We start from the raw sequence: 26,003 nt of genomic DNA, 5'->3' as shown, positions 1-26,003 counted from the left end.
AGCCTCAAACAGCCGGCGAGGAGCAGAACCATAATAAAATATCTGGTTTAGGTCCAAGCGTAGACAAACCGTCACAACAGCCGACCAGAACCAACCGGTTTTAGAATAAACTCATAAAAAGTTTATGAGACCAACAGCAGAACTGTGGAGGAGGGGAACCGATCCACGTAGCTGGAGTCCGTTTGAGTTCAGCTGCGTTTTATCTGGCTCCCAGAAACAGAACCGGCCGTCTACAGAACCAGCGGGTCTGGACTCACCGATGGAAGGTGCTGATGATGCTCAGAGCCCACAGACCAGCAGCATTTATAAACTGAACCACCAGATCTGTTCATACCAACGGGTCCAGATTAAAACAGAGACTCTAATAACTCCATATCCCTTCCTAACATGGTTTGGTCCACAGTCCAGTTTGTTCTTCCTCATCAGAACTGAGGAGGAGCGAGGGAACGGCAGCAGGTTCCTGTGGGCCCACAAAGCAGAGAGGAGGTGAGAAGGAGCCTCAGAGCCTCAGAGGGACATCTAAGCATGGTGAGAATAAAATTCTGTGTACCGTTACCTTTGATGGTAGGTTAGCGGTCACCTGGCTGCGGTGCCGCTTCATAATAACAGGTGAGAACAGGAAGTAGAGCAGCGGCTCCTGGAGTCGCTATAACTGAACGTTATGGGGTTCTGCAGCAGCGACTGTCTCACACCAATCACTGGTGGACAGGTTCCACACCCAGAGGCTGCGCTCATTGTTTTAGAACAAATTCACGTTCTACTCAGTAATTATGACTATCGGTATGGCAAGTCATGTTAACATTTAATCACTAGACTGGATATTTATTACTGACATTCAGGACACTTTATTTATGGCATATCAGTCAGTGCTTGATGGTTAAATACGATAAAACACCAACTGCCTATTTGTTGAGTGGTTAGTTGAAAATGTATTTGCAACCATAGATATAATAACCACCCAGTAAAATTACAATAATACAACCAATAATAGACAATTTACCTAATTTACCTCTATTACCATCTAACATAGAAAGTACTCCTGGGTCAATGTGAGCTTCTGAGCTTTCTGTGTCTCTGCTCTGTCTTCTCTAACATAGAAAGTACTCCTGGGTCAATGTGAGCTTCTGAGCTTTCTGTGTCTCTGCTCTGTCTTCTCTAACATAGAAAGTACTCCTGGGTCAATGTGAGCTTCTGTGCTTTCTGTGTCTCTGCTCTGTCTTCTCTAACATAGAAAGTACTCCTGGGTCAATGTGAGCTTCTGAGCTTTCTGTGTCTCTGCTCTGTCTTCTCTAACATAGAAAGTACTCCTGGGTCAATGTGAGCTTCTGTGCTTTCTGTGTCTCTGCTCTGTCTTCTCTAAGCCCCAGTGGGTGGAGGCAGATGAGCGTTCACACTGAGCCTGGTTCTGGTTCTGCTGGAGGTTCTCCTCCCTGTTAAAGTGGAGTTTTCCTCTCCACTGTCGCTTCATGCATGCTCAGTATGAGGGATTGCTGCAAAGCCATCAACAATGCAGACGACTGTCCACTGTGGCTCTCTCTTATATAGGAAATCTTTGACCAATCTGTATAATATGATTGATTTGACTTTGTAAAGTGCCTTGAGATGACATGTTTCATGAATTGGAGCTATATAAATAAAATTGAATTGAATTGAACTGACATGTTTCGTCGTTAATCATAAACAAGGAAAAAGACTGGCTGTATTACCCCAGAACTCTGAAGAACCAGAACTCTAAAGAACCAGAACTCTGAAGAACCAGAACTCTGAAGAACCAGAACTCTAAAGAACCAGAACTCTAAAGAACCAGAACCCTAAAGAACCAGAACTCTGAAGAACCAGAACTGTAAAGAACCAGAACACTGACGGTGTCGATAAATGGGACAGAGGGCCACACAGAGATCCCAGCAACTGCCTTGCTCACTGGTAAAGTGACTCAGAATTTAGACCAAACTTTAACCTCAGCCTGTAGGCCAGCTCAGAAGTATTCATACCCCTGGCATGCTTCTCTGACTGGAGGTTAAAGTGAGGTTCTGGAGCGCTCCTCAGAGATTACCGCCCCATTTAGAATCAGAACCAAAGTGCCAGGCGTATGAATAATTGTGGGCTTTTTACTGCAGCTCCTCACATGCAGCATAAAGACGATTCATGCAGAGCTTCATGAATGGAAATTATTAGACAACGTCTGAGAAACAAGCGGGAAAACACAATAAATCCCAACGTTTACAGCCCAGAACAGAATAGTTCAAGTCATTTTTAAAATTATCAACACAATTTTCCTTTAATGTCCTGCAGAGTTAGAGCCTGGCTCCTCCCTGTGGGAGAGAGATGAATATTTAAAGCTGATAAAAAGAAACGGGCTGCAGTGATCTTTAAAACATTACTTTGGCTCTCTGCACTTGTCTCTTTAAATAATGGACCGTTCAGAGCTAAAAAAGAACAGACTCTAATGTATAAGTAATGCTCCACGTCTGTAGCTCCATGAATAATGAAACGCTAACTTTCTTCTCCCTGCCAGACGTGCAGAAATGGCCGCTGTGCACGCCGACGCCGCCCGCAGCTTCCAGCGCCGCCTTTCAGGGCGCAGACGCTTAATATGAAGTAAAGGTCATCCTGCTTCCGCTTAAGAAGATTGGATCTAGATCCATCTTCCTGTTTACCTGCTAACATTTTCCTGCAGCTGAAGCACGTTTTCATCGTCTCAGCGGCTGGAACCGACCCTCCCGGTTCTGAAGCAGCCTCTCAGCCTCGACTGCTGCTGCTAGAGGAACCTCGGCACGCCGTTAATGGGCTTTGTGTGTTTCACACTGAGGAAATGTTCAGAGGACTCCTGTCAGAGTATTTCTGTTCCAAAGCAATTAGAGTCAGACGTACGGCCCGCTTTCTGCAGCAAGCAGAACACCGTGGATCCGACTCACATAGAAACCAGTTTTCAGGCTTTGCTTCTTCTCTAAAGCCGTCAGAAACTCCAAACCCAGTGAAGAGCTTCAGGAAGTTCTCTATTTCCCCCAGGTCCATTTCATTATGGCCCCTGAGGCTAAATTTAAGCTTTGTTACGATCAATAAATAAAATGCACTTTCTTTGGGTCACCTTTGGTTTCGTTTTGGTTCAGTTTTCCTCTCCACTGTCGCCTGCTGCTTGTGGACGCTCATCCATCAGATTCTTTACAGCCAGACAACATCTGGCTTCTCTGCCAGTGGATCCGTGTCATCACTGGTCCGGTCAGCAGAACCTCCTCCACCCTGACAGAACCAGCAGGTCCGGTCAGCAGAACCTCCTCCACCCTGACAGAACCAGCAGGTCCGGTCAGCAGAACCTCCTCCACCCTGACAGAACCAGCTGGTCCGGTCAGTTTGTTCTTTGTTCATGAAGTTCCTCACAGCAGGTAGATTCTACTCTATTTTACTGCAGTAACAGTAGTAATAATATGACTAATACGCAGTAAAACTACTCCTAAAAGTACATTTTGTTTAAAAAGTTACTGAAGTAACTGTAACTGAGTAAATGTAACTAGTTACTCCTGCCCTGTGCTGCCAGCAGGAGGTTCAGGAAGAGGTTCTGGTTCTGGTTCTGCTGCTCCTGCGTGTGAGCAGAGCCGTGGAGTTTCCTGCAGCGCGGTGATGCATCAGCTGAGAGAAGCTTGCAGCATTTACACAGAAACTGCGTCTCTGCACGGTTCCAGCACATGTGGAAGCAGGACTGACTGGATCTGGACTCTGACTGCTGCAGCGGGTCGCTTCACCTCCAGCTTCACTCAGACTGCAGACTCACACCAAAGATCTGCTGGAGTTCCTCCACTCACACTCTGATATGAACCCAGCTGAGGAAATCATTTCTGGATGGATGGAAAACATTTTGCTGAGAAAACATTTAGGCTGTGAGTCTGCTTCCCACAGAACCGCCATGGCTGTGGGGCAGGAAGACATTTAGCATCCAGCAGACTCCAGGCAGCAGAGGAACACCAGAGCAGATGGAGATCCTGCTTCTCCATCGCAGAACAAGTTCTAGTGGCAGCAGAACGCTTTAAATGAATAAAAGCTGTTTTATCAGCAGTTTGCTTCCTTGTCTCTGAGGGTACTGAGGTTAATGTGGACCACTACCAGTGGATCAGTACCAGACCTCCTGGATCAGAGGAGATCCAGAGCAGAATCACAGCTCTGGCTTTTTAAAACACTTCAGTCTTTTCTTGTGTAACCATCTAATCCCAGAAACAGAGCGGGTCAAACGGTTAAATGTAGGAACCAGCAGCTGAGCTAGCATCCGCTGGTTCTGGGTGACCTTCAGCGCTCCTCAGAGCTTCTATCATCTCAGTGGCGGCCTCACCGCGGCGTAATGCTTCCTGAGTAACGGCAGCATGAGCAGCAATCAGCGCTGATTTTAGCTAACCTTGCTGCCGGCGCCGTGGGCAGCAGGTCAGAAACAAAATGGAAGCTGCAGACTCTTCCTCCGCTGATCAGGATCAGGCTGACAGGAGTCTGCTCACAATGCAAGAAGTGAATTATTTATCCAAGGTTTGTAAAGCTGAACGCTGCACCTGCTCTCCCTGAAGGGTCCCGGTGAATGTCGCAGCTGGTCAAGCTCAAAGCCAGCTTGTTAAAGACGGAGCGCTGATATTTGCTCCTGCAGAAGCTGACAGTAAATAAAGCAGCAGCTGCTGCAGGGCAGGATCTGTGGCGCTGCGAGGGACCGAGTCTGACGGAGAATCGCTTCACTGGCTGACAGCTTTCAGTCTGCAGCAGCAGCTCTGATCCCTGGAAGCTCTCTGCGCTCCTCACAAATAAACCTTTGGCTTTAAAGGCTTTTCCTCTATGAAAGAAACAAAAACATGCCATTAGGGTTTTCACAGTGCTAAACTTCCCAGCTCTCTTTCTGATGCGTTTTACTGTTTTCCTTTGTCTGTTAATCTGTTGTTGATACATTTAAATGTTTCTACTGAGGCACAAATCAAAGTTGATTCTAAACTGAAATAAATTGTATTTCAAACCAACGCTAACATCTGCTGCATTCAGAACAGCTTTTTAAAAGTGTAAATCCTGATTTATTTCTGCCATTCTGCTCAGTTTGCTGCATATTTTCTTCAGTGATCGACTCCAGCAGCAGAATGAGTTGCTGCTGGTTCCTTCCTGGTTCTGTGCGCCTGCTTCAGTCCGGCTCCACCAGAACCTGGTATTATTAGCCGCATCAGCCTGCAATAGCTTTCTAGTTAAATGAAGGAGTAATTAAGTGACTATTTATTAGCTGATTAACGCTTTGCTGCCTTGATCTGGACCGCAGCAGAACGGAGGAATGGGGATGTCAGGGCAACAGAACCCCGTCTCTGTGAGGGTGAAGCTAATATTTAAATCTATGGCGTTAGCTTATGTCTTCTATGAGGTTTAACTACTTCACTGTTGCAGATCCAGGAGCTTTACTGACCCGTTTACATCATTCTCTAACATCAGTCCCTTGGCGTTAGCTAATCACATTAGCTCATAGCGTTAGCTGCTAGCATTAGCTGGTAGTGTTAGCTGGTAGCATTAGCTTGTAGCGTTAGCTTGTAGCGTAATCTGAACGGGCCAATTTACAATGTTTTTGACGCTTTCAATAATCAGTTTTTTCAGAATTGATCATATTAAACTGATTATTTTGACAACCTGCAATAAAACTGAACATGTGACAGATGTTGGTACATTCTCTTTTTAAATGAAATCTGCTGATAAATGCAGCAACACGCTCCCCGGTGGAGGTCTGCTCCAGCATGTTAAGTTGAATCTTTGGGGACAAACGAGGCTGCGACCTGATATAAAATTAATGGCACACCAGCTTATTTAGAGTTGCTTGGCAACAGCGTTATAAATACAGACAGCGGTAAGTAGTGCTACAGACGATAACGAGCTGAGACGAGCTGCAGCGTGAGGATGTGAGAGTCACGGAGGCTTTGCTGTCCTACGGCCTTTCAGCGCAACACAAAGACTTTCACACAAGCTGCTGTTCTCAGTTTTTAGTGTTAATATCTGAAGGCACTCCAGATAAATTACCCACCTCAAAGCTGGAATATCTGCAACAAAACTGTTTAATAATTTCAGAAGAACTATTTTGCAGCCAGACCCACCGGCTTGTGTGTATTTAATGTTGCAGACATACATTTGACTCTAAACGGCTTTTACAGTTAGCGTGAAGCCACATTAACCTGGTTCTGCTCAGATCATCCAGATAAAGAAGAGAGCGTGGCCCGGTTTAAATCTGGATCTGTTCCTTTGTTTCACCCACAGGTGAAAGCGTATAGCTGAGTGGAGCTAATTATCCTCTCTACACTCTGACACCTCCATTGTTCCCCTGGCTTCCTCCGGCTGCAGGCTTCAGGCTCTGATGCCAGAGAAAAACAGCAAAGTACTGAGTTCAGCACCTAGAAGAAAAGACGTCCCGCTTTATTGTCCCGGCACCAAAACCAGTCGCTTAAGAACAGGAGTTTGCAGAGTTTAGGTCTAGAATAGAATCCATGCTGTGTTCAGTAAAATCAAGCGATGCTTCATCAGTATGACATCATGGAGATGCAGCCCAGCCACAGACAGCAGCAGCATCAGATTACATCTTAACAAGAGATAATTAAAACATGCCTTAGATCCCAGTACCTGGCATTGGATCAGAGCGTCCCGACCCAGAAGATATAGTCCAGTTTGGACCGACTCTGGTCAACATGTGGACCAGAGACGGCATCAAGAGAGGAGCGCTAACTTCATCAGGCAGTTACCGGAGCATCCGACTGCAGGTCAGAACCGATGCCAGGTACGTGATGGAGAACCTGAGGCTAAACCCAACATGTGTCAAACATCCAGGATCTCTGCTCGCTGCTTTCACTGACCGTCAGACACTGCAGTTACTGCCTGATGGAGCCAGCGCTGATCTGAAATCAGACCTTCTCCCGGTCATTACTGTTTCCTGTTAACGACCCATTAACGAGTTTTAAGGATGGAAGGCCTTGGTTCACCATTAAATGATCCTTCATCTTCAGAAAGTCTGAAACAAAGAATGGAGAAACTGTTTCCGTGTCAAACTGGGCGTTTCTGCTTTTTACGAGAGGTTTATTGAAGGGAAATCTAGCTTCGTAATCCCGTTTCCTCGGGGTTTCAGCAGCTTTAACGCCTGGATCTGTGAAAGTGACTCAGCAGAAAGTGACTCCGTCCTCTGATGCCCGTAGCTTTGAATCCAGCAGCACGCTGTGATTGATGAAATAAGAGCAGACTCGCTCCCTAAATTAGAGCGGCCCCCTGTGACCCACGGGGCCTCCGACTGACTCCTTCTCTCCCGCGGACAAATAAACGAGCAACACCTCTGATTAGATTAGGGCACAGATTAACTCCACGCCTTCGCAGCAACGCCACCCTTTTAGGCTCCATCAATAGAGAGATTTAATTAATTAGGGAGCTTTATTTAACGAGGCGGTCTGAATCATTGCAGGAACCTGTTGGGATGATGTCCAAGGACCCCGTGTGATTGGGTCTGGATCGTTCAGCAGAGCTCCGAGCTGCTTTAGGGATCTGGAAGGTCAGAGACAACCAACCAGTTTTAATCCTCGGTGACGACACGCTCTGCTGATGGGTTCCTCTGGGCAGGAACCGGTTCTGGTACATTATGGCCAACACCAGAGCTGATATTAAAAGAGGAAAAATGGTTCATTTAATTTATTTGTCAAGAGATTGTTTTAAATATTTACAGATGAACCCAAGGCCTGACAGTCTGTGGATGTTGAGGTGAGAATCAGATCAGCTTTGGTCTAAAGGTGAAGAAGATGTTTGGATGGAGTCTTAGGGCTCTCTGCTGCCCCCGGTGGAAAATGGAAGAAGCTAAACTGTTGGACCTGTAGAGAAGAACTGAGCGGTGAGAGCAGGATGCTGGTTTTCTGGGTGGAAGCTGGAGCTGTGGCTTCAGCTCCTGATCAGCTCTGAGTCTCTGCCAGACACAGACATCATCTGGGAGCCGTTTAGATGTCTTCTCTAGCAGGGATGCTAACTCTGAGGATGCTCCAGGAGCAGAGCAGCAGATGGTTCTCTCAGCTTCACGCGTCAGACAGTTGTTCTCCTCGGTGCACGGCTGCTTTCTCTCCTCAGTGGGAAACATTTGCAGCTCCTCTGCAGGGAGCAGCTCAGTTTGCAGCAGCGGTTCTCTGCTGTAAAGCTGAGCTAACCTCGCTCATGTACAATGTTCACAGAGAATCTGAGTATGTTTCATTAATAAGTCTTAAAACTATCCCTTCTCTTCCTGCTTTGAGTCACATTGAGTCTAAACAATGTCAGCGACGGCAGCTTGAGGAGCCGCCGGCTGCCTGTCCTCTGGTGAGCAGCGCTCTGGATCAGTCCTTCCTCCTCAGCGAGGACTTTCCTCCTCAGGGCGGCGCTCCTGGCTCCCAGCGGTCTCTCTGCTGCGTTGTTCTGTGCAGTCAGCAGTTGTTCTGTGACCTGCTTCCCCCGTGGCTCCAGCAGGAACACTCCTATTATCTGCAGCTCTGTCATCAGCGGGTCATCACAGCGGCGCCTGACGGAGGCAGACGGAGGAAACGGCACAATGCAGCTAATGCTGCACATTCAAAAGGGACTAAAAATAGTTTTTATTATTTCAGAGGTTAATCTAAACCACTTCTCATCTTCAGGCGTTATAAACTCCCATTTTTCTTGCTAACATTCAGGCAGCTGGATGGCGTCTCCTGGCAGCAGAGGCTCACGCCGGACACTAATGATGATGATGCTGAAGGTCACAGAGTGATGGAAGCACAGAGGAGGACAGAAAGGAGAAAAGACGCAGATATAACCACTGATATAAGATGTTGCCCTGCTTCCATCTGTAGCACAAATCTGGGTTTTAAAGTGAAGTTTAACAGTGATTTGTCCACTGAGGAGGAGCGAGAAGCCTAATGGGAAACACCAGAGCAGGAGTTTAAAGGCCTTCTCCTTTAAAGTCTAGATGGGGACCAAATAAAACCAAATAAAAACCAGATAAAACCAAATAAAACCCAGATAAAACCAAATAAAACCCAACAAAACCAAATAAAGCCGAATAGAACCCAATAAAACCCCATAAAGCCAAATAGAACTCAATAAAGCCCCATAAAGCCAAAAAGAAACCAATAAAACCCAATAAAGCCCGATAAAGCCAAATAGAACCCAATAAATCTCCATAAAACCCGGTAAAGCCAAATAGAACCCAATAAAACCCTATAAAGCCAAACAGAACTTAATAAAACCCAATAAAACCCAGTAAAACCAAATAGAATCCAATAAAGCCCCATAAAGCCAAATAGAACCCAATAAAACCCCATAAAGCCAAATAGAACCCAATAAAACCCAGTAAAGCCAAATAGAACCCAATAAAGCCCCATAAAGCCAAATAGAACTCAATAAAACCAAATAGAACCCGATAAAACCAAATAAAACCAAATAAAACCTGATAAAACCAAATAAAATCCAATAAAACCCGATAAAACCCAATAAACCAAGGATCTGTGAGACATTTCACTGCCGCCTGAAGTCAGAGCAGCAGAACGTTTTCCCAGCAGGACAGGAACGTCTTCTGCTGTCAGGAGAACAATCGTTGTTGCGTCTGCAGACAGGAAGCGTGACGCTCTGAGCTTTCCAGTGACGCGCTGCGTCCATATATGGTCGCAGCACTTCCTGTCAGGGAGGATTTGAAGCTGTAAAAACAGCAGAAATGCGTCTGGGATCAGTTAGTGCTGAAACCTGATAAATATCTCCTCCATGCCAGCATCGCCCCCCCATCAGCACCTCCTCCCTGCTCAGGGCTCCACGGACGGAGGAGACGCACCTCCACCCTGCGACGTTCCTTCAGAACAGTCGTGGTTCCTTCAGGGCTGGGGAATTGTTGTGGTTCTCAGCGCAGCGGCACGTAAACAGAATTATTGCTTAATGACGGTGGAGGCAGATGAATGGAAGCTGGGCTGTTTGCCTTCATGTCTGCCTCTGATCAACACGCAGCATATTCACGTTCTCCTGCACAGTTTATTCTCATTATTCTGCTCGTGGCTTGCCTTTGATGTCGGGGTGTGAAGCGGATGACTGCAGCCTAATCACATTTTAAATTACATTCAAAGAGAGCACCTTGCTCGGCTGGTCTGCCTCGCAGATTTGCTTTAATTTGGATCCGCTGCGTGTTGCAGAAAGCTCTACCTTCTATCTGCTGAAGTGCTTGAGTGGTGCTTAATGATTTCTGAGACACCCTGCATAGTAAATACAGCGTTAAGAGTGTTCTTAGTATAACCTGAGTGTTTTACAGCCTGATGAAACACAATTCACAGCAACCGCTGCCTGCAAGCTGCTCTTTATTAATATCTCCTTATTTCTGCCAACACGCCCGGAGGATCCACGGCTCCTCTGCACTCTGGGCTGAGGAGCCGCTTTAGAACCGACCTTCAGAACCGACCTTCAGAACTGACCTTCAGAACCGACCTTCACACCGACCTTCAGAACCGACCTGCAGAACCTGCACTGATGGAACCGGATGCAGGATTCAGCTGGACGGCCAAAGAGGAATCAAAAGGATGGATGGCGACCCCGTAGTGATAAGCCCCGCCTCCGTTTCACGCCGTGCCACAGGTTGGATGAAGCTCTGTACTTTGACTAGGCCACTCTGAGCATGCTCTGATCTGAGGACCTGCAGCCAGAGGAGGTTCTGCAGGGTTCTGCCTCATGCTGAGAGACAATGACACTTTTCAGATAATTATGTATAAAATAAAAACTATGGTTATGATTATTCATAAGCCCTGAGTGGTCCCATACCCCCCCCCCCCCTCCAGTCTATTTATATTGAATCCTATTTCTGGTGTTTCTCCCCTTGTTTCCCGATAATATGACAGTCTGGAGGAAATAAGCAGCTCAGCCTCCAGGATCCAGCGCGTTGTGGACGTGTTGATCCAGCAGTGAATCATCAGCCTGCTAACAGCTGAACACGCCACACAGCGAGCCGGACACACAATCCAATCTCTGCCTTTTAATCAGCCGCCTTCAGCAGCCTGAGCAGCCGTAATGGGAAAGTCAGGAGCTGCAGAAATGAAACGGGAGCTTAATGGCAGACGTGTGAGGCGGCGCCATCGCAGCTCACACCATATCCTGTCCGTCTGCTTCCAGCTTCCCAGCGAGGGCGAGCAGCCGTCAACGACCTTCACGCTCCAGCAGAGCCGTGGATGTGAGCAGAACCAGCAGCAGCTCCTGCACAGCTCAGAGAGTCTGCTGTTAATTACTGGGAGGCGCCGGAGCCCGCGGTTTCTAATTAACCCCCAACAATGCAGCCGCGTCCGATGGAAACCCAGATATGCAGCAATGCTACCGATGCGCTGCAGAACCTGAGCCGTGGCAGGGAGCGGCCGGGAAACCCGCATTATTTGGAGCAATCAGGTAACTAATTATGTAAATGGAAGCAAACGAAGGAGAGGTTCTGGTTCAGGTCAGCTGAAAGTAAACTGCAGAATGATCCGTCCTCCAGAGACGACAGGGAGGTCCACCAAGATGTTCTGGGTCGGTTCTGTTCACAGATAACCAGGAAGACTGCAAAAACAGACCTTAAAATAAGTAAAATGTTCTTAAAATTTGGGTTTTTGTCCTTGATTTGAGCCGGTAAATGATATTATCTGCCAATGGAATGAGTATTTTGACCCCTAAAATAAGATAATTAGACATCCTGCACTTGAAATAAGACGATGGAGATGAGTTGTTCCTGTTTTAAGAGCTAAAATCTTATTCCATTGTCATATTATCTTATTTACCTGCTCAAATCAAGGACATATACACTAATTTTAAGAACAATTGACTTATTTTTAGTTCAGTTTTTGCAGTGAAAATGTTGGTTCAGGCTTTCTGAGCCTGGTTCAGGCTCAGAAAGACTCAGAAAGTTCTGCTTCACTTCTGCTGCAGGTCCAGTGGGCCTGATAGAAACAGTACACCCCCTTTAGATGCTGTATTTTATCCGGACAGAACTAAACGGTTCTGCTCTATCGGGTTCTGCTGCTATGAGGCGTTTGACCCGCTGGGTTTGGATCTGAGCGTTATGACCAAACATTCTGGTCCCTGATCATTGATCACCTGGTTCTGCCGCACAGCTTAACGGTCCAATACGTGACTAACAGGTCCAGAGATGAAATTACGGCCGAATGATGCTTTACGTAACAAAACATGAACATCAGAAAGCTAATGGACTAAATAGACTAAAATCCTGAAAAGGAGCCAACGTGTTAATGCTGCAGATCCAGGGACACATTATTCCTGCTGTTTCTGTTTTTACGCTCACAGGGAAAGCAGCAGAGATCGTTAGGAGAGCCATTTCCATGTGCTGCAGGGAGACCGGCCGTTTTCCCATCTAGTCTAAACCTCCCACATTGATTCAACAATAAATAGTTTCATTTTCTGGTGATTGCATGCTATTCCTGGGAGCGGCCAGATTCATTAATCTGTCAACTGGCAGCCTGGAGAAAAGCAGCAGCAGCGCCTGGAAACACAAACATGTTGGGAGATGTTAAGCGGTAAATAGTTTGAAGCGAATGCTATCGACTGCTTATTGACGGGCGGAGCCGTTCAGCCTGCAGGATCTGAATGCTCCTGCTTAAAAATGGCTGCCACCCAGATCCGTGGCCTCCCAGAGCGCCGAGGATGTTTCTGCAGGATGACTGCAGCAGCAGCAGCAGCAGCAGCAGCAGCGCTGGGCTCCAGACAAACTTCTGGATCAGCAGGGAAACATTTTAGGATCTCAAGGCGCTTTAGAATAAATCTCTGACACACCTGACCAGGTTAATGAGCCGCTACGGCCCGGTCCACAGAAAACACCCTGAGCTCAGCTGATACACATCCACCCAATCACACGCACCCACACGCAGATCAGCAGGCAACCTGGGGTTCAGTGCTTTGCCCAGGGGCACATCGTCAGGGGGAAGCTGGCATCAAACCCTCAATCTTCTAATTGCAAAGCCTAAAGTTTGTTCCAGCGGCACAGAAAGACTCAGAATAAAGCTCCATGTGGTCGTCTAAACAAACGCAGCGCATGAGTCAGAGAACGTAACGGATTTAAGGACATGTGAGTAAATGATGACACCACAGCCCCCCCACACCCTGAGAGTAATCTGAGAGTAAGGAGCATTAACACCTCTTCATCCCTCATTAAACTGCTTCCCTCACCTCAGCAGCTCTTTATAATGGTGTGAATACCTGGAGACATTCAGAGCATTTCATTCCTACATGGTCAGATCCATCAAAGATACATTAAAACCAAACATCATGAGGAAACTAACGCATCCTGTCCTGCTGCAGCAGAACTCTGGGAACTGTTCAGAACCCAAAGGAAACATTATTTATTGTTATTTATTACTTTATTCTCTCCTCATTTAGATCCACGTAACTCACACTTTTCAATACGCAGTGGTGGGCACAGCAAACCAAAACGTTAGCTTCATAAACTCACATTTTCCCATTAAAAATGTTAGCTTAACTATCATTAAACCGACGATAAATCAGAGGAAGCTAACGCTAACCGCTAACCGCTAGCTGTCACACGTCTTCAGACAAAAGCTGCTACACTCACAGGGTATGAGGATGCAGTGCTGTATGTTTGCATCTGATTTAGTTCAGGATAAATTACTTTTAAAGTTTACCCTTTACACGGCAGTGTAAGCTAATGAGTAGAATTAATATTCTGACTATCACTCTGTGCCCAGGCAGGGACCTATTTTAAAAAAACGCTGTAAATGAGTGTTACCAGTTCCACTGAGAGAAACAAGCAACCAGCTCCATCACCTCCATCTCGTAAACAGTATAAATTAACGAGCCCAAAGTTAATAATAATTAGCAGACATGGCAACACTGCTGGAAGCCTGGAAACAGTGCTGCGTGTTTCCAGAGGTCCCTTTGCCCTGTTATCAGACTCTTTAACAAACCTGCAGTACAGCAGGACTTTTTGAGTTATTTATTGTTCTAACACCAATAATATTAATATTCTCATATTTAATGTGCTCTATTTTTTAGTTGAAAAGCATAAATAAAAAAATGGTTTCATAATTTCTGTGCAGAAACAAGTTTTTTCTATTTTACACATCCTTGTTAAATGTCCCTTGGGGATTGCCAAAGGGCAGCCGGGCAGTAAGCCAGCTGGTGTTTAGTGCAGAAGTGTTATAATAAATGATTCCCACTGAGCCATGCAGAGAGCCTGAAGTCCAGTCCTCCTCCACCTCACAAAGATGAGGTCTCACTGGAGACAAAGCCAGAAAGCTGCTGACTAATTACAGGTTAGAGTCAGACAGAAGAAATAACAGCAGATACCGCCGTCTCTGTTTTTGAGCAACAATATGAAGACCTGATCACAACAGGAAGAAGAAAACATCTCTGCTGTTAGCAGTGGCTTGTTGTGCTGCTGCTGTGGAGGAGTCTGAGTCAGGAAGTGAGGGAAACGGCTGAGGAACATCTTGTTGAGAACGTTAATGCTGCAGTTATTGAAACCCAATAAATGGACACTAAGCGGTCCTAAACTTAGTGTGAATGTGATGAACAAAAAGCAATTATCTGTTTGAGGATTAGGCGACTGAGGCCACCGCTGCCAACATGCAAACCGACTCTGAGGTAGAAATTAGTCTGAAATCAGCGTCTTAAAACCATAGATGATCAGTTTCCACCAGATGAAGGTGGAAATCTCTCTTCATTCAGAGGAAAAGGTTCTGCTGGAGCCCCGTTCATGTGATGGCTGGATGGCGCAGCGGTTCATCTGCATTAATGCAACACGTTAAAGGTAACACTGATTAAATGAGGCTGATGCACCAAGAAATGCAGCTCAGAGGCTCTGAAAGCTCTGGATTAATTTCTCCATCACTGGTCTTCATGAGTCCGCCTCCAGCTAGGAGTTGGTCTTCAGAGATCTAGTTTTTCAGGGTGTGTTCAGGATGGTGGAACCACAGAACCGCTGCTGAGCTGGTAAAAGAAAACTTCAGAGGGAATCACTGGGAGGAGAACCAGAACTCGCTGACGGGTGGTAGGGACAAATGTTCATCGTTACCACTGTCAGCAAATCAGCCAATCCCGGCCCAGACCTGTGAACTACGAGGAGAACATGCCCCCCCCCCCCCCAGCTGATCTTCAGAGGAGATTAAAATCAGTCCTCTAAGAACAGCATCACCAGCACTTCACACATTCTGATTTCTGCTCCAAACAATTCAACCACATCAACGAGGAAAAGAACGCACCGGGCCCCATCAGTGGCTGAACACTAAACATTCTAGGAACCGTGACTTTCCCTGAGCTCAAACGGGCCAGAACCCGGTTCTGCCACCAGACACAGAGGAGCAAGTCTCTGAGAACGGCAGCAGCAGCAGCAGAAGCGCCGTCTCTGGGTCACCAGGACAGCCACCACAGCTAGCTACATGCTAGCTACATGCTAGCTACATGCCAGCTACATGCCACCACAGCTAGCTACATGCTAGCTACATGCCAGCTACATGCTAGCTACATGCCAGCAACGTGCTAGCTACATGCTAGCTACATGCCAGCTACATGCCAGCTACATGCCAGCTACATGCTAGCTACATGCCAGCTACATGCTAGATACATGCCACCACAGCTAGCTACATGCCAGCTACATGCTAGCTACATACCAGCTACATACCAGCTACATGCCAGCTACATGCCAGCTACATGCTAGCTACATGCCAGCTACATGCCAGCTACATGCCAGCTACATGCCAGCTACATGCTAGCTACATGCTAGATACATGCCACCACAGCTAGCTACATGCTAGCTACATGCGAGCTACATGCTAGCTACGTGCCAGCTACATGCCAGCTACATGCTAGCTGGATGTCAGGGAAACGCCTCTTCCTTTCCGGTCAGACTCCAGATGGTTCTGCTGTGAAACGGTTCTGTAAGGGAGGAGGTGTGACGCTTTGGTCCTGGTTCCCTCAGACCAGGCGTCTGCAACCTGAGGCTCTTTATACCTTCAGCTTTGGTTCTTAAAAACTTAGACCAAAAATGGTCAATGTTTCTAAATGTAAAGGTTCAGCTAACAATTTTAGCAGAACCAGCTGAAGAACCAGCTGAGGATCCGGGTTCTGGGTCTTTACCTGATCCAAAGCAGAAAGACACGACTGAACCTGTTCTCAGGTGCCAGTGATGGTCTCAGCTGGCTTTATTTCATAGAAAACTGTTTTTCTACATGAATAAATGTTCTCAGATTAAAGTCCAGACTTTTTATGTCTTAATTTAAATTAGTAAATGAACTCTGTTCTTCACACAAACAGAAAACAGCCTGAAACGTGTTAATGGTGCCTATTCATGTTCCGGGGATCCTCCTCATTATTCAGCGCATCACACCGACTCGTCTGTTAGCGCAGACAGAAAAATATCAGACAAAGATTTTACTTTACGGCGAGAAATAAATCTCATTTCTGCTCCAAATCCAAGTGATCAATCTTCCCTTTGGCCGTCTGTCTCTAATCTTCTCCCATTTGTTTGCAGTCTATTTGCTCCATCCATCCATCCATCCATCCATCCATCATCCATCCATCATCCATCCATCCATCCATCATCCATCCATCCATCCATCCATCCATCCATCATCCATCCATCCATCTATCCATCATCCATCCATCCATCTATTATCCATCATCCATCCATCATTCATCCATCCATCCATCCATGCATGCATCCATCCATCCATCATCCATTCATCCATCCATCCATCATCCATCCATCATCCATCCATCCATCATCCATCCATCATCCATCCATCATCCATCCATCTATCATCCATCCATCATCCATGCATCCATCATCATCCATCCAGCCCTCTTTCTGACTCATTGGCTAACACCGTCTAGCCTGGGCTCAGCTCCCAGAATGAGACGCATTGCAAAGATAGCAGAAAATGTCACCCAGGAATGAAATATTGATGGACAGAACGGCCTTCGCTCTTCCTCTCCTTGCCTCCGGGCAGAGCGAGAGTCACGCAGTCAGCTGGCAGCGAGGAGGAGAGGCCAAAACAAACAAGCGAGGAGCGACGCCACGCTCGGTCGTCTCCCTCAGAGCTCTGCTCATCACCCCCCCCCCCTGATATCTGATTCACTCTCACTTCTCTGGATGCTGTTTATTTACAGCCAAGGTCTCCCAGGGCCAGCATGAAGGGATCGATCCGCCTTAACGAGCAGCGTGAATAGAAACCAGGACGTCTGCATTTGCATAAGGGGATGCACGGTGACGGCGGGGTGAACCACGGCGGCCTTGTTCTGCAGCGAGGGGGGGGGGGGGCTCCGCTCAACTAGAGCAGCGGCGCTGCTTGCTTCTGCAAAGCGGCCTCAGATCTCAATGTGAGTAAATATGTGAGCATAGCGTGGGGACAGCAGAGGAAGAATGTGACTGCTGCAGACGGTTCAGGCCTGCATCTTTAACCCGCATCAGAACCGGGCCCGGTTCCCAGGGTCCACAGCCACTCACCGTTGATCCATTTGGCCTCCGGGTCGTGCACCTTGAACTCAGGTTTGAACAAATCCTCCACGGTCAGCTTGGCGTCGCTTCCAGCTTGGCTGTCGGCTGCAGAAACAAGCAGAGAAAATCATCCATGATTCATTTTCCTCAGACTCAGCAGAAAAACATCGACAGCTTCACAGCTTTATTCAGCCAGACTGCAACGCCGAGCCATTTAAAACCCTCAAAGCCTGAAACAGGCAACTGTGAGAAAACTTCACATGTTTAAAAAAGAAAATATTTCTGCTGCCTTAAAAACATTCAAATAAAAAGTCAGGTTTCAAAGTTTCTTTGTATCATAATTGCTCCTCTAGCTGAGGTTATAAAAACATCATCAGCTACCATCACTATGCAGACGACACACAGCTCTACATCACCATGTCACCAGGTGACTATGAACCAGTTCAGCCTCTGAGGAAATAGAAGAAATCAATGCAGGAGGAGACTAAATGTTCTTTAACTGAATAAAAACTAAACTGAAGGAATAATTTCTGGACCAATAGAGGAGAGATCCAGAGTTAGCTCACAGCTTCAGCTGCTTCAGCTAGGAACCACTGATCAGGCCTGAAACCTGGGAGTAGTGATGGACTCACACCTGAACCTCCATCTGAAGACAAAGTGGACCTTCTAGAACCTGGAGAACATTTCCAGGATTAAAGGACTGATGTCTCAGCAGGATCTGGAGAAACTAATCCATGTTTATCTTTAGCAGAACTGATCACTGAGAACATGGACCCGGTTCTGAAGCTGCTACCCCCACGACCCGACCCCGGATAAGAGGAAGAGGATGGATGGATGGATGGATGGATGGATGGATGGATGGATGGATGGATGGATGATGGATGGATGATGGATGGATGGATGATGGATGGATGGATGGATGGATGGATGGATGAATGATGGATGGATGAACAGATAGATGGATGATGGAGGGATGGATGGATGAATAAATGGATGGATGGATGGATGGATGGATGGATGGATGGATGGATGGATGGATGGATGATGGATGGATGGATGGATGGATGGATGGATGGATGGATGGATGAATGATGGATGGATGAACAGATAGATGGATGATGGATGGATGATGGAGGGATGGATGGATGAATAAATGGATGGATGGATGGATGATGGATGGATGGATGGATGGATGATGGATGGATGGATGGATGGATGGATGGATGAATGATGGATGGATGAATGATGGATGGATGATGGATGGATGGATGAATGATGGATGGATGGATGGATGATGGATGGATGATGGATGGATGATGGATGGATGGATGACGGTTTACTGGAGACAAAATATTAAAAACATATAATATGTTCTGATGTAATAATTTAATCCTAAATGTTTTTGTGGTTCTAAGCAGAAAACTATAAAGGCCTGAAGCATCAGTCTGTGTGTAATTAACTATAGGATGTGTGTCAGTGATGCTGAAATGATGAACTCTTATTGAATATTACTGTAAATAATATAAAGTTCTAATCATTAGCAGAACATTAGCTGGCGGTAAAGCCTGGGTTGTTTGAACACAGCCTCTAGAACTGTTTCATCTTTAATCAGGACGAGTTGTGCGTTAAATGCCAGCGCTAAGCTGCTGGTTCTGAATGTCAGCCATGTTGGCTCCTCCTCATAACTCTGCACAGCATGTTTGTTTGTGCCGGTAATGAAAGTCTAACCAAGCGTGGGATCCAGCGGAGAGCGGCGAGGCTGCAGCGACATGCGGCGCCTCAATAAAACTGACGTTCTGTCATTTTTCTCTAAAACTGCTGATAAAGTGGCAGAAGAATAAAGATTAGCAGCTGGAAACAAACAAGTTCCCCAGCAGGAGGTCTGAAAGGAGCAGGACCTGCTCCACGGCCCGGTACATGGTTCCTTTCTGCTGCCGGGTCAGAACCAAGACTAGGAACCCAACAAGATCATCCAGAGAGGCTGAGAACTCATGTAGGGTTCCTCAACGTTCCACTCCATGCAGCCACAAGATTGGAGAAGCTCTGCTTGACCTTCAAGGACAAAATGGTCCAATGTGGTCCACCGTCAAGTCGTCTGCTGGTGAAACCATCTGCAGACCTCCACCATGGGTCCCTCATCCAGACCCGTAGCTACAGACCTCCACCATGGGTCCGTGATCCAGACCTGTAGCTGCAGACCTCCATTATGGGTCCGTGATCTAGACCCATAGCTGCAGACCTCCACCATGGGTCCCTGATCTAGACCCATAGCTACAGACCTCCACCATGGGTCCGTGATCCAGACCTGTAGCTGCAGACCTCCACCATGGGTCCCTGATCCAGACCCGTAGCTGCAGACCTCCACCATGGGTCCCTGATCCAGACCCGTAGCTGCAGACCTCCATCATGGGTCCCATGGTGGTCCCGCTGCCCGGCGCTGGACGGCGCTCCCTGACGGACGGCTCAAAGATTTCTTCTTCTGTTGTGGTTTGTTCAGAATCACCTCATGAATTAAAGCGTTTGATGAAAGCTGAATGTGTTTTTAAAACGGATCAGTCAAAGGAAGGCAGGTTAGCTGAAGCACTTTTAGATTTAATCATTTAATGATAAAGATTCTTAGAAGTGCATCTAAAACATCAGATTTCAGGACAGTATTTAAAAACCAGCAATAGAAACAGGGACCCTGACCCGGCGGGTCGGTCCAGAGCTTACCTGGTGTGAGGAGGATGACTGACATGGTGATGAGGGAGCAGACCACCAGGATGACCAGCAGGGCGATGGCGATGCCCTTCCAGTTCCTCTGAGGAGGACTGACCCCGCCCAGGTCCTGCAGAGAGGAGCAAACCAGTCAGAGGAGGTTCTGAGAAGGTTCTGAGAAGGTTCTGAGAAGGTTCTGGTCAGTCCAGCGTGGCAGAAGCTACCTCACAGCTTAGTAACCTCATAGTTACTGTAATCCTCTCTATCTGAAGGGGAAAAGCTTCCACCACGTTCTGGTTCATCATCATAATAATGGAAGGTCGCACAGAAACAGCTGATCATAAATAATCATGTCAGATTGACGTCTCTCAGCATTTTTCAGAGTAAAATATGATTAGAATGTTTCTGGTCTCAGTTACCCAGAATCCCCTGCAGGGATGACAGCCTACCTGCTACCCACCAGCCAATCAGTGCGTCAGAACCGCTCAGTTTATCTTCCTGACCTGTAACACATTACATCCCATAACGTACGGCTGGATGTGAGAGGCTACAGGGAACCATCACTGGGTTCCTCCAGGTTCCTTCTGAGGCGGAGAACCACTGAGACCGAAGGGTCCAACGGGCCTAATGGGAGGTTCTGCTGCACCACTACAGCTTCCCCCTGAGCAATTAACCACGAGGCCCAATTTAACCGTCTGTACCGCCTGCAGGGGTATGAGGGGGGGGGGCCACATCTGCAGCTCCATGCACCGACCCGGCGGCTCTGTTCTGGTTCAGCCGCTGAGACGAGCACCAAGAGTCACACGCCATCATAGAACACGCTTTTATTTTGAAGGTTTATGAAATCAGCATAAAAAGGCAAAGCAAACCTTTGACTGAAGGAGAAAACGAGAATCGGTGCTCAGAGAAGGGAATTTAGTCAGTATTTAGAATATTACAGAGATTACTGAAAGCATTTAATCAGCCTCATTAAATGTAAATTACTAAGTGGATAAATAAGGTTCTGGTCCGGTCCACTTCTCTTCCTCCACTGGAACCTCCATGTTTCCACACAGCAACGCTTGGTGGCAGCTGGACTGATCTCAGTCCGGTTCTGGTGTCACTTTTTAAAGGTTCCCTGCAGAACATGATGACCGGGTTCTGCACAGTAAGCATGCTGCATGTGTTCAGGTAGAAAACAAGGCTGGATTTGTTTGGTACCGACCCAACAGGACCCGTTTGGTGGGTTTTTAACTGAAAACGCTTTTACTTTCCTGCATGGGGTGCAGGTTTGTCAGGTCTCCTGGCTTCTGCATCCAGACTGGACCTGTCTGGACTTTGTCCTCCTGGCTGGATAAATCCTCCTATGACGCCATGTTGGGTCTGGATGTGATGCTGTGACTGTGGCGGGATCACATCTTTGTTTTCAGCCGCCTTAGTGCTTTCTTTGATGACTTCAGATGTGGAGATGCCTCCAGTGTCTCTGTTATTTGGGCCACAGACGTGAACACAGATAAAAAAGGACAGGTTGTATAAAAGCGTGTGTGGCCTTTAAGCAGGGCCAGGTTGAGGAACAGCTCTGGACCTTCTCCAGAACCGACATCTCTGCCTCTGCTGAGCAGACGCCTGCAGCTCGGTGGAGCCGGGCTGAGCTCCGGTCAAAGTGGAAATGTTCTGAGCTTTGGCAGCGGTGCAGCACCATCGCTCAGCTGATGGAGACAGAAGATGTATGAAGCCGCCGTGCAGCGAGGAGCCGGGCGCTGTGGACAGGGCGGCCATGCTCCTTAGCCCCTCTTCATCTCCAGCTCCTCCTCCTCTGTCTCACTGCAGCAGCTTCACATCCAGCGCTGGTTTCAGGACAGGACGGCTGACTGCAGCTGTGTCATAAAACAACACTATTATCTACTCGTTATGTCTGGAAACTGGGCCCTAAGGCCACAAACAAGATTAGCCGGAGCGTATCTGAAAAGGCTGCTTCAGTTAAGCCGCTCTGCTCTACGAGCAACACTCCAGCTCCTCATTTCACCTTCAAAAGCTTCATCTTGATCTAGTTCCTCCACTCAGTGTGAGTCCTCAGTGCCGTCTTTAATAAAACCTGATTTATAGAGAAACGCCGTGTAAGCGGACAGTGCAGCGGATGCTCGGTCCAAATGGGCTGTGTTCTGGTTCTGTGGGAGGAATGTGTGCCGTGCATGAAGTCAGGAAGAGTCTCTCCTTCAGTGCGTTAAAGGTGGTTGGAAAATTAAAAGCAGCTTCTTTATTGATATTTTGTATAAACCCAACATAGCGTCCGCTCGTCCTCTGCTTGCTACAAGGTCAGACGTGTGATAGAGACTCCTCGTTAAAGCCTGGGAGGTATTCTGCAGAGATCACAATCTGCCATAAGTCCTCCCTCAAGCTCAGAGGTTCTCGGTTCTAGGCTTAAATCTCTGGAGTCAACCTGGTAGAGTTCAGAAAGCCTCTTTATCAGAGCCAGACTGAAGATTTCCAGGCCTTCCTTGTGTCATTGTTTAATTGTTGTTTAGTGAAGAACACTGATGTAAGCCAGAGGCTTAGAATTAAACTGCTGGTGGAGTTAAAATCACCAACACGCTACCATTATCAGAGACTTGACATCTCTGCGCCGTTTACTAAAGCTAACATGCTAATGCTAATGTTCACGCTTATTATTTTTATATTAAGAGTATTTTCACATAGAACATGAGAAGCTTCTCCCAGCGTTAGGACCAACAGAGCCTCTACAAACATCTCACGGCTAACTTTTCATGTGCCTGCTAACGTCTGCAGGCTGATCCTGTTAGCTTAGTCATGCTAGCATAATAGCGCTAACATTAGCATCTGAACGCTACAAACCACAGAAAATATGATAAGTAAAGTAGATTAGAGTTGATTAGAAATCTTTTTTGTTGCCTTGTGGGAATTCAGCAGCAACGTCCAAGGAAGCCTGCAGATTCACACTAAAGTGAAAATATATAAAAGCTGAATAAGATAAAAACAAAAACAATATGATTAAAGAAACGTGCAGCACAGTAGGGTGATTTAAAAACAATACGTGCATTTATATTTGATCATAAAAAACAACAAACTACAAGAAATAAAAGCCTGTGCTGTGGTGAAGGTTAAATAATTTTAACACAGAAATAAACAAAACAGCCAAAACATGAAGAAAAAAAGCAACACAGACCGTGACTCAGAAATAAATTAATAAAGCATAAACAAACTCAGCGTGCTGATTGATCTTTCTTGGATGATATATTTTCAACATCAGATTTTCCTTCGCTGCCTTAAGCCCAATGAACCACACAGTAAAAATAATCCGTTATTTTCCAGTAAAGACTTCAGATTAATGAGAAGTCGCACTGCAGCACTTTTTCTAGCCATGTCTACGATAACCTGAAAATCAATGTTCCTCACCACAATACGTCTCTTTCTTCTCGCTCTGCAGAACCTTTTTTCTTTGACTTTCTGTCAGCTTGTCATTCATTTTGCAAATGTGTTCATTTACTCGCCGTAAACCAGCGAGTGTGTGGCAGAGAGAGAAAACAGCGGGTGATAAATAAACTGCTGACAGGCTGAGCGTCACAATAAAGACGACAGCTTCTTTTACAATTCAAAGTGAAAGTAGGACAAAAGCTGCTGTTTCTGTCTGGGTGAAATTATTACTTTGCAAAACTGCATTTCTCTAAAGTTACAGCAAAATCTGTCCGTCTGTGTGAGTATAATTACTTCTTTAATTAGCAGCTTCATTTCCCTAATAGAGAAAAGTGAATATATGAGCTCCTTCTGTGGCGTTCATTAAATCTGCTCTGCTTTCTGGGTGTAACGGGCCTTTTGTTCCCCACTGAAACGTGCTCTCTAAGTTCTGGTCCAGTAGTTATGGGTCAAGTTATTTTACGATACCGTTTCCTTTCTACGTGTTTTGTTGGGTTTACCAAAAATAATCTGTCTTTGAGTTTGAGTCGTCCGGGCTGCTTTTCCTAAACTCTGCTTCCTTTGCTTTATAGAGAAAGAAAACAGCTAATAATCCAGCTAACAAATAACTTGTTTTTTTACATTTCTGATGTTTTCTTGCTTCTAAGGACAGTAATTTGAATAAACACATGCTGAAATGAATGAAAGGATCACAGGATTTACTTTTTTACACCAAAACATGAAACGTTAACCTTCATCTCATATTTAATAACGTGCATCAAAAGCCACGCTGTTGGTTAATGGCTTTAAAGACTAAAAGCAGAGAATTCATAGTTTCCATGCATTTACAAGCAGATTTTTCCATATTCAAGCTGCTGATCATCAATCAGAGCCGATGAAGGTCAAACTGTCGACATCTGGGATGCTTTTGTAGATTTTTGGCTCTGATCTCTGTCTCATTCAGGCTCTGAGGGGAGGACCAGTGTTTTATCAACACATAGCAGTAAGCAGATCAGGGATCTTTGGGTTCTCTGGTACCGGTACATGCTCATCTAGACAACACACACCAGAACCAAGCTTCAGTCCTGAAGGTTCACGTCAGCACCTAACAGCAAAGCTTAAATAAGCAGTCTGGACTGAAAAGGACAACCTTAATGTGTAAAAATGTCTTTTCTAAAACAAATGCACTCAGATTTAAAACCCCAGAGCAGCTCGCTGCCTGCCGGGCCGGACCAGAACCTGGGTTCACCACAGAAGCTGCCTAAACCCCCACAGGTGGGCAGGACAGATGAACAGCTTTATTTATGATTATTAGATATAATTATTCCACGTTTCTAAAGCCAACTGCAAACTTAATAACAGTGGAAACTCACAGCTGCTGTTCATCAACCAAACGTAACAACTTTTAGGATAATCTTCCACATTTCTATCATCACTGCAGCTTATTTGAAAAAAAAAAAAAGATAAAGCTTTAGGATTCTTTTAAATAAACTAGAAACAGATGGAATGATGCTCCCTCCTGGTTTTATTAATCTCTGAGATAAATAAAGTTTTATAATCGCTGACTGGAATAAAAAACTATCCTCAGAAGACATTTTAATTCATGTCCACAAATATGTGCTCCTATTTTACATCCATCATTTATTATTTACTTGTTGAGACGACAGTCAGACTCATCTTTTAATTAAAGCGACACAGATTGTAACTCTATCCGTCTCTCTGGAACAAATGCCATCACACTCAATCAATACGGTCAATTATTCATCAGATCCAGCAGGCAGCAGGAAATCTGGGCCTCGCTGGGCGTTTGGGGGTGAATAAAGGGCAAAGCTGTAAAAACACTGCTGATGCTGTTATTCCATGTATGCAGTCCAGCAGGAGCCATGTTGGACAGGGGAACAGGCACTAAATAATTCAATGCTTGTTTTTAAATATTACTTTTCCTGCCAGGTCAGACTTTAGAGGACTACAAAGCTGCAGACCTTCTCGTCCAGAGTGCTGCAGGAAGAATCAGCGCTGGCATGAAAACCGCAGCAGCCTGATCAGCCTGCAGACACTCCTTCATTTCCTCCAAGCTGTTCTCCAAATGTTTGCATCGTAGTAAAAGTGAAAAAATGTAGAGAAATTAGACTTAAAGCTACATCGACTTAAAGTGTTGCTGTTGCAGCCCTGGTATAGTGCGCCTGTGTCGGGATGAAGGGTGTGGACTAACTAAATGCTGTGAAGTCACAGTTTTACTATTTAATTAACATCTGACCAGCTCCAGCTGATTCAATGCTTGTTGAGAGCGCCTCCAAGTGGCCGGCCAGCATTGGCGACATTAATCATTCCTTCCTGTTACCTGCATGAGTTCTGCTCTCTTTACGCTGGAAGCAAAGCAAAGACGGCTTCACATCTCTTTTCATAAAATATTATTATTTATGCTATTTAAATATACAGGTTCCTCTAATGATTTAATGGGGGCCAAACAGATTGTTTGTTT

At 46.1% G+C, this 26,003-nt stretch overlaps 1 protein-coding gene across 2 annotated transcripts in view; it reads right to left on the bottom strand.

The window, feature by feature from the left end:
- The window catches only part of LOC105920295 (inactive dipeptidyl peptidase 10), a 136,075-nt gene that overhangs the window by 42,706 nt on the left and 67,366 nt on the right, over positions 1–26,003 (bottom strand). For both annotated transcript variants that reach the window (XM_036132600.1, XM_036132601.1), the window contains exons 2-3: positions 20,147–20,261; positions 17,444–17,539 (exon numbers count right to left, since the gene is read on the bottom strand). In XM_036132600.1, coding sequence (XP_035988493.1) covers positions 17,444–17,539; positions 20,147–20,261 — 211 coding nt within the window. The remainder of the gene's footprint in view (positions 1–17,443; positions 17,540–20,146; positions 20,262–26,003) is intronic.

This window comes from Fundulus heteroclitus, unplaced genomic scaffold (assembly GCF_011125445.2).
Source record: "Fundulus heteroclitus isolate FHET01 unplaced genomic scaffold, MU-UCD_Fhet_4.1 scaffold_53, whole genome shotgun sequence".
Lineage (NCBI taxonomy): Eukaryota > Metazoa > Chordata > Actinopteri > Cyprinodontiformes > Fundulidae > Fundulus > Fundulus heteroclitus.
The sequence above is the reverse complement of the archived record's forward strand: the minus strand, read 5'-3'. Positions and strand labels throughout refer to the sequence as shown.